This window comes from Rattus norvegicus, chromosome 1 (assembly GCF_036323735.1).
Source record: "Rattus norvegicus strain BN/NHsdMcwi chromosome 1, GRCr8, whole genome shotgun sequence".
Lineage (NCBI taxonomy): Eukaryota > Metazoa > Chordata > Mammalia > Rodentia > Muridae > Rattus > Rattus norvegicus.
In genome coordinates this window covers 185,735,153-185,748,591 of record NC_086019.1, presented here as the reverse complement: position 1 = coordinate 185,748,591, position 13,439 = coordinate 185,735,153, and the positions used below count along the sequence as shown (strand labels likewise).

General features: G+C 47.4%; 1 protein-coding gene across 1 annotated transcript in view; it reads right to left on the bottom strand.

The window, feature by feature from the left end:
• Scnn1g (sodium channel epithelial 1 subunit gamma) overlaps positions 1-12,367 on the bottom strand; it is a 33,875-nt gene extending 21,508 nt beyond the window's left edge. The window contains exons 1-6 of the mRNA NM_017046.2: positions 12,319-12,367; positions 8,633-8,981; positions 6,459-6,762; positions 4,890-5,080; positions 3,607-3,710; positions 632-795 (exon numbers count right to left, since the gene is read on the bottom strand). Coding sequence (NP_058742.2) covers positions 632-795; positions 3,607-3,710; positions 4,890-5,080; positions 6,459-6,762; positions 8,633-8,949 — 1,080 coding nt within the window. The 5' untranslated portion in view covers positions 8,950-8,981; positions 12,319-12,367. The remainder of the gene's footprint in view (positions 1-631; positions 796-3,606; positions 3,711-4,889; positions 5,081-6,458; positions 6,763-8,632; positions 8,982-12,318) is intronic.
• Between the last annotated feature and the right edge of the window lie 1,072 nt (positions 12,368-13,439).

The following is a 13,439-nucleotide window of genomic DNA, read 5'->3' as shown; positions in this document are numbered from 1 at the left end:
TGTAAGAAAAACTAGAGTGGATATAATGTCTTCTTGTCAGAATGGCCAAGATTAAGAGTGAAATAATAAGCTATGTTGGTTGCTGTCTGGGGTCCATGTATGCTTCTTTTGATGGGTGCATGGGTTCCAGGACGAGCCTGGTTCCAGGTTACAGAAGATCAAAGGCTTGAGGGTAGAAGGGGTTCTTGGTAGATGAGGTGAAATTGATGGGAGTGTCATAGGCTGCAGACCCTTGAAAACCCCATGACTTTCTATCGGCCTGTAAGCAGTTGCTGCTGTGCGCTTCGTGTGTCTGTCTGTATCCTAGAAGGATGTGATCTGCTCTCTTTACATGACTGACAAATCTGTAGCGAGTGCCTAATACTTTGGTTCCATAATGGCTGCTGCTTTGTTTGGTTTTTAATAAGAGAATCTCCCTAGGTTCTTCCCCTAGGTGTCATCCTTTGCTTGCTAACGTGCATAGAAGATGGAAACAAGAACTTGAACGTGACTCCTGGAATGCCCAGTGGGGTAGCCACTGGAAAGCACAGATTCCTGCTCTTGTGGAAGGCAGTATCCTTTTCCATTAGCAGCACCTCCTTAGCCATCATTCAAAACAGGAAGTGGTCCTCCTCTCTGAACACAGGCTTACCAGGTGCATTCCTATGGAAGTGGACATTGCTGTCTCGATCTCCATCCCCACGTCTTCGATGAAGGGGTATTCATTCTGCTGATGGATAAGCACCTTGGCTCCAGTGGAGGACACCAGGAAGGGGTTGTATTCATCTTCGTTTATGTATAAGATGACTTGCAGCCCTGGGAGATAGAGCATTTTGTTGTGGCAAAGGCTAGGGAAAAAAAGCAGTCCCCAGGGGATGGGAGGCGGGGGTTCCAATCCAGGATCCAGGGACTTTCAGAGCATACTAGATAGGTGAATACCAGGCTGGAATCTCCAGGACAGTAGAACTTGTGTTCAATCTGCTTATCGCAAGTTCGAAGCGATGGTTCAAACACAAATCACAGTCACAGTGCCGGCTAAGAGTAAGTTCCTATTCAATCCCTATTCAGGAACTGGCTGAGACATGTAAGTGTGTGGTTGTTGGCAGAGGAAGTTCTGCTGCGCATCCAAAGGTACCTGCAGTGCTGTGGTTGCTCATAGAGTGGAGCTGGGGAAGAGCTAAGATGTGATGGTATATCTGGTTGCTGGTTTAACCCCTCTCCTTCCCCTACTCTTGCTCTCTATGCAAGACATCAGATCACTGCTTGAAGCCCTTTAGCTTCATCTCTCTGGATAAGGGAGATGCCATTGACTGCCCTGCCTGTCACTCTCAAGGCTATGAAGTTGTAGCCCAATCCGAGCCTCTACCCTCAACTTATCCCACTCCCTCCCTTTCTGCATCAGCTCCAAACACACTGCTTTTCTGTGGTAGCTTGCATAATAACGTTCCATAGACTCATGTGTTTGAATCCATTGCCTCACCTGGTGGAACTGTTTGGGAAGGATTAGGGTTTGTGGTCTTGTTGAAGGAGGTGGTGCAGGGTTAAGCTTTCAAATACCTCCTGCCGTCTCCAGTGAACTCTCTCCCTCTGGCTTACAGTTCAAGATAGGAGCTCTCAGCTGTTGCCTCCACAATGCCTTACCATGGACTCCAACCTACTGGAACTGTAAGCACCCAATTAAATGCTTTCTTTCGTAAGTTGTCTTGGCCATGTTGCTTTATCACAGCAGCAGAAAAGTAACTTACACACCTTACTTAACTTTCTAGAACACCGTGGATTCATTTTCTTCTCCAGGTCCCAGACTGCTTCTGTGAGTATTTCTGAGCCCCTCTTTCCCAACTTACACCCCTCTCCTGAGCCCAGCCACTCTCTGCCTTTGCTGCTTCCTCCCCCTCCTACCTCTCATTGGTATTATAATTAGATCGTGTCCCTGCATGCTTAATCATTTCCCAGTTTCTCTTTCCACAGAAACCCAAGCTCCCTGAAAGCAGGAATGACAACTCTCTTGTTCCCCACTCTATCTCTAACTCCTCAAACTGGAGCCAGCAAATAGCAAACAATACATGTTTGGTTAATGACCCAGTGGATGAGTGGTTTGTGTGGATTGAAAGATGAGAGTGTCAGAGCAGTTCCAACCTCTTCTATTTGTAAATAAGGGAACTGAGCCCAGAGAGGGATGTGGTGAACTGGAAGCCACACAGCAGAGCCAAGACTCTGCCCCCTCTTTACTCAGTTCCCAGCCAGCCTCTTGCCACCGCAGTATGCTCTCTGGGTCATAGCTTCTTATGGTCTTGGAAAGGGGACAGGCTTCACGGTTATTAAATCAGCATTCTGAGTGCAGATTTCCCCTATAACAGAGCTTGGCTATTCCTAAGGAAAGCATATCTGTGTAACAAATCAAGTGCTATTTGCATTAAACTTTTCAAGAATTCCCTTTGGCCTGGCATGGTGTTGCACGCATGCCTGAACTGTCAGTACTCAGGAGGCCAAGGTAGGAAGCTCACAAGTTTGAGGCCATCCTGGGCTCTCCAGTGAGACTCTATCTCTGAACTGGGAGCATAGCGTGGCAGCAGAGTGCTTTGCTCACCACGTGCAAGGCTCTTGGTTGGATGCTCAGCAGCATGGAAAAGGCATGGAGGATATCTTTTCCTGAGGAAACCAAGCCACATTCTTACCTTCCTTACCAAAAAAATAGAAGTGTCATAAAGCGATCATGGTGATGGCAACAACAATGTCAGTGACGGCTGTATGCACAGTGTGCATGTGGCTGGCGTGTGTACCCTTCCTAGACCAGATTCACAGGGTGAAGTGCCAGCCTCCCATGTAAATGCACTTGGAGATAGGACATTAACTAAGGTTCAATGAGGTCCTAAGGTCCTAGCTCTAATCTGATAGAGTTGGTGTCCTTATGAAAAGGAAAGACATCACAGCACCCTCTTGAGACAGAGGAAGGGCCATGTGAGGATACACGCAGAAGACAGCCATCTGTGACCAAGAAGAGAAAGAAGTCTTATCTGGACCCACAAGCGCCAGGACCTTGACCTTGAACATCCAACCTTTAGCATTATGAGAAATTACTGTCTATTGATGATGCCACCCAAACGATAGCATTTCGTTATGGTAGTGTGAGTGTATCCCAGATCTTATTCTAGGGGCTCTGAACAGCGTGTAGGGGAGTTATTGCTATTGTTCTCAGTTTATAGTCTAAGGACAGCAACCAAGGTCACACAGTGAGAGGCAGAGCTGGGGTTTGGCTCCAGAATCTGTCATCTTAGCTAAGCTAAAGGTGTGTCTGCCCGCCTAATCTCCTCTCAGCCCATCTGGGTTTAGCCCTGGTTAGACGCCACCTGCCCAGAATTAGTCACCCCAGCAAGAGTGGTTTGTCAGTTGAAGGAAGCCCAGCAGTGTCCCTGTAGCTCTCCCAAAGATAAAGAAGTCAGAAAAGAAAACGCCCATCACGAAGAAAAGAATGGACACAGATGTTCGGGTGTGCACTGGGAGAAGGAAAGAATGCCTTTGCTTTAGGGCTAGGTGGAGAGGGTGGGAGGCGCAAGCATCCCCACTTGCACTGCTGCTGTCAAGATAGCTACTCATGTTTCATGGTTCCCTCCTTGCAGGCCTCCTTACCGTACTCACTGCCTCCCATGGAGGTGCTGAGGATGGTGGCATTTTCTTTGTTGTTAAATGTGTAGCAGTTCCCATACATTGGATGGTGGAAAAGCGTGAAGTTCCTGTGGAGGGAGAGGAAGGTTCAGAAAGAGCTGGGCTGGGGCTTGCCCTTGTGTATCTCAGTTGAAGTCAGGAAGCATTGCGTTGATAGGGAAAGCTTCCCTTTGGGATAATGGATGAGCATGTGGCTCACTGGTCCCATTTTCCCTCAGATGAAAAGAACAGGCCCTTAATCGGGTTGGCAAGCCTTGGTGTAGAATTAAGACTATGCTTTTGTTCTCCCTCTTAATCCTTTCTCCACTGTCTCTATTTTGATTTGATATTATTTTGTCTTTGAAATGGGGTCTCATGTGTCTCAGGCTCACTTCAAATTCCTCGTGTAGCCAAGAATAACACTGAACATCCAATACTCCTGCTTCACCTCCTGAGTGCTGGGAGTAGAGATGTGCACCACCATACCAGGAGTGGAACCTGGGGCTTTGTGCATGGTAAGCAAACTCTCAATCAGTGGAACTCTATCCTCAGCCCCAACATGACATTCTTTATGTCACATGCCCATATGGAAATCCCTCTACCCTTGAACTTCTAAGCCAACACTTGGAGCTTTTCAAACGCTCAACCCTATGAAAATGATTATCAGAGAAGGAGTCCCATCCTATGGCCATCATGTAATTTCAGAACCTTTATCCCCAGGGTGAGATGATCCTAATCACTCAACATTTGCACAGAATAATATGCATATTAACATATAGAAGGGCCAGAAGGGCTTAGAATTTTAAAAAAAGAAGATAGTTAAACCCTTCATGCTGGAGGGATAACCTCGTAATGTCCCATCGACTTCATAGTCACTACCAGGAGTCTGATTATTATATTTAAAGCAGAATGAGCACAATATGAACACTTGGCTATCTTCCTTCCCCCATCTCTCTGTCCCTCCCTCCCTCCTTTCCTTTTTCTTCTGTATCAGAGTGATGGACCTCAGACATAGGTATGTATCACAGTAATATACAAAGCTACATGCATGCTATTGCCTACCCTGTATTGTGGACAGGAGATTTAATGGGTTTAAAAATATTATGATTCCATGTCAGGTACATTTTTCAAGTGTTCCTGAAACCTAGCTCCCTTGTGATTTTCCAAAGGGTAGAGTGAGTGTTCTCAAGGCCTACAGGTGAGCTCCAGAGGCATGGAAAGGTCCTGAGCTTGGAGCCTCTGGTTCTCAGAGAGTGTCCCCTCCTGACCTGGCATCACAGGACATCCCATCGAAGAAGCAGGTCACCAGCAGTTCTTTGGCAGAATAGCTCATGTTGATTTTCTTCTCTAGAGGCACCTGTGCCATGATATTCATGTAGTGAAGCTTGTACCACTCCTGGATGGCATTGATTCCTGAGCTGAAGGTGTAGGTGGCGCAGTCAGAGGTATCATTTGAGCACTGCGAAGAAGAGGGAACACCAGCCTGTCAGTCTTGGCGCTATCAGAAGGGCTGACGTGAGTTACAGATGCCAGGGTAGGTCCTTGGGAACAAGATTGGTTTCCTCTCACTTCTGGGAGCTTGAGGAGGTCAACTCCAAGCTCAAGGATAAAAGAGAGAGCAAAGCAGGACACTGAGGTCAGTTCCTATGATTCCCTACTACTGTCTGCATTGGACAAGAAGCACAATCAGTTTTTAGGGTTCTCATATATTTAGGGTTTAGCCGATTCGTGCCATTGTCTTCCTATTGAACACTCTCATTTCTTATCATCAACATAGTCTAGAAATCTGGGTTCTAGCCCAGACTCTGATGTTACTTCTTTGCAGAATCTCAGACAAGGCACTAATGTATGGCCTATATCACTGAAGGAATGTTAGCTGGAATACCAACCTACCCAGCCACACATAGCAAGAAGTTGGAAGGGCTCATGCTTGGAATACTTAATTCTGAGGGCTCTAGAGAGAAGCCACGGAACATTCCAGGCATTTTCATCACCCTGGGCTTGGAAAGTCACCTGGTGGGACAAATGTCCAAAGAATTTGGTATCAAGAGAATCACGTGACTATCCTTTGAATGGAACCTGGAGGATGTTGAAGTCCTAGTAGTTTTGATAAGGCTCCTTTTCTTTGTTGAAAATTTGTTTAGATTGATAGAAAACATTGCTAGATTCAAAAGTCTCATCATTGAGGCTATTAAGGTGAAGACAAGTCCTACTCTGTGCTCTAGTGGTGGCATGGAGAGACACAGTGAGACAGACTTTGGCCAGGAGGGAAATGGAGTTCATTTTCAGTGAATAGCTGCTTCCTATTGTTGCTTGAATGGGATGGGGGTTGGAGAGAGAGTAGAAGTCTAGCCATGGCATCTCATGGAGGCAAGTACTCCTGGGAGCCCTAGTGTATTTGCTATCGATTATTTTCCCCTTCCTGATATCTGTGCATCGTTTTTTTTCTTTGGAGCTCCCCACCCTTCCCTAATCTCTCAGGTACTCCCCAAGCTTGTCTAAGTAGAATCCCAAGATTGAATCTGCATCTTAGGGATTAACAGAAAGAGTAAAAATGGCATCAGTATCTGAATGAATCCATTTCTTGGTCCTCTGATCACTAGGTCTCCCCAAATTTCTGTCCTTTAAAAAGCCCTTGTGAGTCACTGGCTCTTTCCTAAGACCTTTCCCATGCTGAAGCCTGCTGGAGCTGGTTTCAGTTACTTGCCACCAGCCTACCCCATCAAGGTATAAATCTTACAGTTGGCCTATTGACTGTAATGATCAAGAAGAGACTGTGAGCCCACCAGCTCCCCGATCTCCCCTACACCCATGAAGTGTGAGGAAGTGAGTCTTACCAATTGAAATCCCACCAGTTTCTTCGACTCATGAACGTGCATGACATTAGAAGCTTTGTGAATGATTTTCCCGCTGATTTTCCGCTTCCGGCCAGTGAAGAAGTCCCTGGCCTTTCCCTTCTCATTCTCATTGAAGACCAGCAGTGGGATCAGTTTGAAGAATCTGGGTGGTGTGCCTTCCAAGGTGGACGGCATGGATCCTGCTTCCCGGCGTTTCCGAGATTCTTTGACCCCATACAAGGACAGCAAGGCCTGTTTTGTCTCACTGTCCAAGTCAGTCAGAAGGTCACTCACAGCACTGTACCTACCAAAGTGGGAACAAAATGTCATGGAGGAGAAAGACCCTAGCGCAGTGCTGTAGCTTCTTCATGTTGCCTTCCCTCTTGCCGTGTCACCCCTATGTCTCCTGACCAGTCCCTTGGCCAAGGGGAGGAGGGCTTTCATCACTTGCCCCGCTTAAAATGACCACTGGCTCTCCACCTTTGCCATGTCTATCTATTCATTCTTGGCTGATGCCCCAATCAGGATCTCTGGAATGTTGACTCTTGGGTGCCTCCCATAATGTAGCAACAGTGAGGATACATTAATAACGGCTAACCATACAGAGGAGGATCCATTTCCATTTGCCACACTGTGCCTCTGTCTACTGGACATCCTCCAACCAGTGCTGGGATGCAAGAGATTGGACTGTCACCTTGGCAACACCCAAGCTCACAAAAAACAAACAAACAAAAACCATGAAGTATAATGATTTTTTTTTAATGTGTCACTATACTACATGGTCCCAGCCTCTCTCGTGACTCTCTCTTCCCTCCCCCTCTTGCTTTCTGTAGAGGTCATGACGGCATAGAAGCTAAGGATATCAGTTTCAGAGTCCAACTTCCTGCCTTGTTCAAGCTTTCCCTCCCAATGCCCACTGTGACCTCAGACAAGTTTCTTAGCTTTTCTGTGTCTCAATTTCCCAGCCTGCTTATTTGTAAGATGAAGCTTTTTGCAAATTTTAAATTGTTAAAAAAAAAGGGGGGGCTTGTTTATTACAAGCGTAAGAAATAAATCTGGGAATGGCGGCACATAGCTACAGTGCAAGCACTTGGGAGGCTGAAGCAGGAAGATCAAAATTTGAGGCCAGTGTGAGCTACATAGCCTGGCTCTGTCTCCAAGTATACAAATAATGTTAAAATTTTCAAAGAAATATATATGTGCAGAGGCAATTAAAGGGCCACTATTATTATTTGTAGTAGCATAAATATATTTGTTAATACTTTACTCCCTCATAGTATATGTTCCCCTGGGGCAAAGAATGTGTTAGGATTATTCTGTGCTGTGCCCCAGAAGCCAGAAAAACGTCTGACAAGTTGCAAAAGCTGAGTAAATGATTATGCTTTGAATATCGGTGGGAGAAGGCGAAGGAAAAGCTGGGAATGGGGAGAGGAAAGAAGGAAGACTGAGGAGACTTTCGAGGTAGAGCATGAGTCTGAGGCCTGATTTTGGCTTTGACCTTTGCCTTCAAATACTTGCCTCTGAACAAATCAAGCTTCCGGCCAGTCTCGCTCCTTCTGCTCTTCCCACTCTGCACCCCACTCTCTGCACCCAGCTCTGAAGAAGTCTGCTGCATTTCTGACTGCTCTCTTAGATCAGTTTCCCATAATTCTGAGGACTCTGATGACCCATTTAGAACAGGTCCTGCCACTGACAACAGGGCAGCACCAAGGGTTGATCCTGTCCAGAGCCCAGGGAGCTCAATTACTGGGCTGGGCTCAGCTCACTGAGATGAGGGGTCAGGGCAGCAAGGATGCTTCCGGAAGTCACCTGGGTGTCACTTCTGAGTCAGCCTGGCTTTGGGGGAGAGTAAGAGAGTGAACTTGGGAAGACTCAGTTGTGTTACCTGAGTGTGGGGGGGAGTCGCGGCGGGGGGGGGGTGCAGAGTGCTAACCTCATTTCAGGCCCAGTCACCAAACAGAATTGGTGAGGCAGCCTCCCCTGCCTACTTGCCACAGACATAGACATTGAACTGAAAACATGCAGGTCTGAAATCGATCTTGGCGATCAAATCGAGTCGCTAAAGCCTGTGTCAGCAGGTTGGTGTGGCGCTCGTACCGCCACACGGGGGGAGGGGCTTTGACATCCATGAGAGGCCGGACTTCCCTCTCCCGTATACCGGGGCAGTCTCTTACTTGTAAGGGTTGATATTGCAGATAGTGACGGCAGGGAAATCCAGTTTCTGGAAGTGGACTTTGATGGAGACAGAGACGGTGTAGAAAGAGAAGACGAGGAGGGCGCACTGCCAGATAATGAGGGCCACTGCAGTTAGCGTGAACGCGATCCACAGCAGGCGCCGAAGGCGGCCTCGGGACACCACGATGCGGCGGCAGCCGTGGGTGTTGGTGTTCATGCAGTACCAATGCATCAGGTCCTTAATGGTTGGTGCCTGGGGGCCTCGAACCGGCAGATTCTTTTTGATTTTGGCTTTGATCTTCTCTCCAGGCGCCATGGTAAGGACAGGACTTTGCTGCCTGCAGAGTTCTGAAGGGACAGAGGGGTTAGTGAGTTTGCAAGCACAGACCTGTCAGCCCATCTCTGGAGCCTGCGACTGGGAAACACCAAACCCATGTGTTCTTAGAGGCCTTTTTCTTCTATGGGCTGGACAGGCTACATTCTGAGCCCTTGGCCCCTTCTCCAGGATATTTGCTTTGGGCCACCACAACTGCCTCCTCCTCTTAGGGCCCCCAGGCCTAGCCTTGTGGGTGCAGGGCAAGGTGTAACCTGTACATACTGGCTGGACTGGCTGAAGGACCTTTCCCTGGAGTTCCTGGGGCAGGCGCCCTCAAAGCAACCCAGCCAGACTTCTCTTATCAGGCAGAGAGGCACTATAACCCGTGCCTTATCGCTTCCATTGGCCACTTGTTGAGAGCAGCCCTCCTGTTTTACAATGTCTCCTGGTGCCTAGTGAAATGTCCCTCCTGCACAGAGCACATGTCAGGCAATGTGTTCACTGTCTGATGAAATCTCCCACAATTTCCCAGCAGCTTGTAGATTCTGTCCTGACCATGTTTCCCCTGCCCCTCTTCCATGTTGCTTTCTTCTAAGTGAAATGATTTCTGTTTCATTTCTTCTCCTTACCGAGGTCAATAGCAGCTGGTGTCACATCAGCCCCATGACTGCTGGCCTCTCCATATTTACGAGCCCCAGGTCATTTGACCTGATTTTACCTAATTTAGAGACAGCCTCTGGGGTAAGTATTGGGAAACGAATGAACACATTCACATGTGTATGTTGCATCTCAGCGGCAGAAATAGCACGCCATGAGTTCATTTTGGCAATGTACAGTACATTGTACATCAGATCACTGTACCATGGATACAATTACCAAGCCTCATGATTATGTAATCTCTGTATATAAATATACAGTAGTTTATATATTTTATATTATATATTATCTACATTAGGCAGATATACCGCTGTTATCTCCGTATCAGAGAGGTGGAGTCACTTGCTCAAGATACATGGCATGGCTCCTGTGTCTACGCGGGGTCTGCAACCAAGTTGGGGACTTTGATGGCCCCATCATGTTCTTTTCTTTGTCTTTTTCAAGATGGTGCATAAAATAATGGGGGTGGGGTGGGTGTGTGGGTAGGGGAAAGGGGGTAACATTTGAAATGTAAATAAAAAATACCCAATTAAAATAGTGGGGATGATTTTTTGTGGCACTTTCATACATATGTGTCATTATACTTTGTTGCAATCTGTCCTCTCCCTCATTGCACCTGCTGGGCCCTTTCCTCCTCCCAAACAATCCCCCATTCTGCTCTTGTGCCACATGTATTCTGTTCCTCGACCACCTCTTCACTCCCCTCACAATCTCTGTCTACTCGCTCACAGTCCCCCTTCCAATCCATCTCACCCTTCCACTTAAATCTAGGTTCTACATACGAGAGAAAACATCTTCCTGAGAATGACTTAGTTTGATTAACATAATGATGTCCACTGTCACGTTCTCTAGACAGGATTCTGGGCCACCAGAATTAGTTTTCTCCCATCCTGAATAACTGGAATGTGGTCCAAGATTGGGGGGAAAGTTTGGGGACAAGGCTCTCAAGTTTACAATGCTTGTGGCTTGGGGATTATAGTACGAAAGAAAGATATTGGAGGCCAGGGGTAAGACGTTCAGAGGCAGCCAGACTGACCCCAATAACCTGCCCCACCCACGGACCTATGGGATTTTTCTAGGTTGAGAAAAACTATCTCTTATTGACAAAAATCTTTAGTCCCTTGGCAAGCAGTGTGATTTGCCTTGCTTTAAATATTGTCATCCTTAAAAAAAAAAATGCTGTGAATCATCGTGGCACATGCCTTAAATCCCAGCACTCAGAAGGCAGAAAAAGGTAAGAGAATCTCTGTGAGTTTAAGTCACCTTGGTCTATATATTAAGCTATCAAGTTCTGACCATCCAGGGCTATGTAATAAGACTCTGTCAAAAAGCAAAAGGAAAAAGAAAAGGAGAGGAGGGAGGAGGGGAGATGTTTCCCTCTGCTGGATGTTTGTCAGAAGCTGAATTCTGGATTCTTGGGGTTCCCATTCATCTTTTCTGCAGGGGATCAGCCAGTCATGCTAGGGGGAACTCCAGATTGTTCACATAAATATTTCAACTCTAAGACAAAGCAAGGCTGTCGCTCTAGTAGATTGTGGGACTTGATTCAACTGGTTCTTTGGTAGAGGACTTTGAAGCTAATACACTCAGAACTCATCTCAAGAGTTAACTCACAGAATACTCTCAATGGTCTTCTCCGGTAGATATCGTAATTTCCCCACTACACAAATGAAATGGAGGCACACAGATAGACTAAGTAGTGTGCCCAAGGTCATAATAGAAAGTGTCTGGGCTAGGATTTGAACCCAAGACCACATACTAGTTATGTCATTGCTTAATGATAGTGGTCGCAGGTGACAACTGCTGCAGCAGCAATAATGGCAGATATCAGTTACAGATACAGCCGTGCCCAGGATTCCTATTCCAACGTTTCCACCTAATTTAACTCTCACTACAGACAAGATGATGTGTCATTTCTATCCCCATCCCACAGAGATGCAAACACAGGTGTAAAAAGGTTAGGTAATCTGCCCAAGGCCACACAGTATGAAAGAACGAAAGAATTCTTTGAAATTCCAAGTCTCCATTTTCCTTACCACACTTGCTCCCTTCCCTCTCACCCGCCCCCCCATCCTTGCCTCTGTCCCCGTCAGGAAACTGAAGCTTGACGAGGGGTGACATGTTTGCGAGGCTCTGTTCATTCTAGAGTTTGGGCACAAAAGCCTGGGATCAGGCAATGTTTTGATTCCCGCCATGCCACGGTGCTATTCAGAAATAACTTGAGCCTCAGAACCTCAAGCCCTGGGACAGAGCTACCCACTGACTCGCTGCATTTTGGGAAGCGACCTGGCGCAGTTTTGCGGCAAAAGCCATCTGCTTCGCGCCAGCTTTCGCGCCAGCTTTCGCGCCGCTGCAGTCTCGGGCTCCTCTTTCAACTAGCCCACTTCAAGTGCTTGTTTCTTTCTGCAGCAGGCACCTCTAAAGAAAAGCTTTCCCGCGGCGGAAAGAACAGTCGCGGTCAATGCATGCTCTTCAAGGCTGGGAAGCCGGTTGAGCTGGGCAGAGAAGATCCGAGATGCGCTCCTCCCACTCACACCGGCTCAGAAAACGCGACAGCTCAGCTTCTGTATCCCGAGCCAAGCTCTTGGTAATGTTTCAGCATCCCGCCACCCGTGGACAGAATAATCTTTTTTCTTGGAAGTCACCACGCCCTGTAGCTGCTCAAGTACCTGGAACCCCGGGATCGAACTGACCCGACGCGGCTGAGCTTACCTCTCAGATCCGAAGGGTCACGGCTGGCGTGTGTACAGTCTGGAGACGCTCCTCTTCTTCTGGCCTCATAAAGCCAAGCATCTCCAAGTGGCACGGCCAGAAGCGCCCGTGGGTCAGGCTCAAGCCCCGCCCCTAGAGTTTCCTCCTCACTCAGACTCCGCCCACACCTGCCCAGGTGTTTTCCCCAGGCCACCCCCGATTCGTCTCAGCCCCGAGTAAGCCGCGACCCCGCAGTGCCACCTGCCGTCCTGAGTCAGCTCCGCGCCTCAACCCGGGCTGCGCAGTCTTGCGGTGGCACCGTGCGTGCTTGCTGCCTCCCAGAGGCCACTCTGCAAGCTGCATTACAGCTCCAAGATACTTTGCAGCGTCCACATCGCACTCTCGCTCAGATCACAGGAGCTCTCTTACTGCTGCTTCTGCATCTTCTAGAGTTCCACTGTGGGCAACAGGAGCTATTTAACCAGACCACTCATTCTTTGAGCCTGTCAGCTGTCTTTCTCTAAGGACTCGCACGTATTAACTATTAGAAGCAAGTTTAGAACGCTGAAACCGTGAGGGATCCAAGACAAGTGTCCAAGTTACAATCCCTTTGATCTGGGAAGAAACATGGCCCCACAAAAGAAAGGGTGTTAATAAGTATTAAAACATCTTAGACTCAAATGTGTTTAGATCCACCTACAGACCTTGTTAAAATGCAGATTCTTGAGTTGAGGATGTAGATCAGTTGGTAGAGAGCTTGTTTAATATAACTGAAGCCCCGGGGCTCATCCCCACTATTACATAAACCGAATGTGGTGGTACTTATGGTGCTAGATCTGGAGTTTAGGGTAAGACAAGAGACTCAGAGGCTCAAGGTCATCCTCAGCTACTAGAGAATTTGAGACCAGCTGCCCTCTGAGTCAACAGGGTGGCATGAACCTCTGGCTTCCCAAGAGATGCTTCTTTTGCCCAGCCAAAGATCAGACTTTTGGTGGGTAGAAACATGTCAAGCATTATTGAAGAACAATGTAAAGAAAAATCCCCTAAAATCCCTATAATTTTTTGCAACAAATGCTCATGGTGAAGAATTGACATAATAACTCATGTGAAGAATTAACATAATAACCCATGTCCCTCCCTAA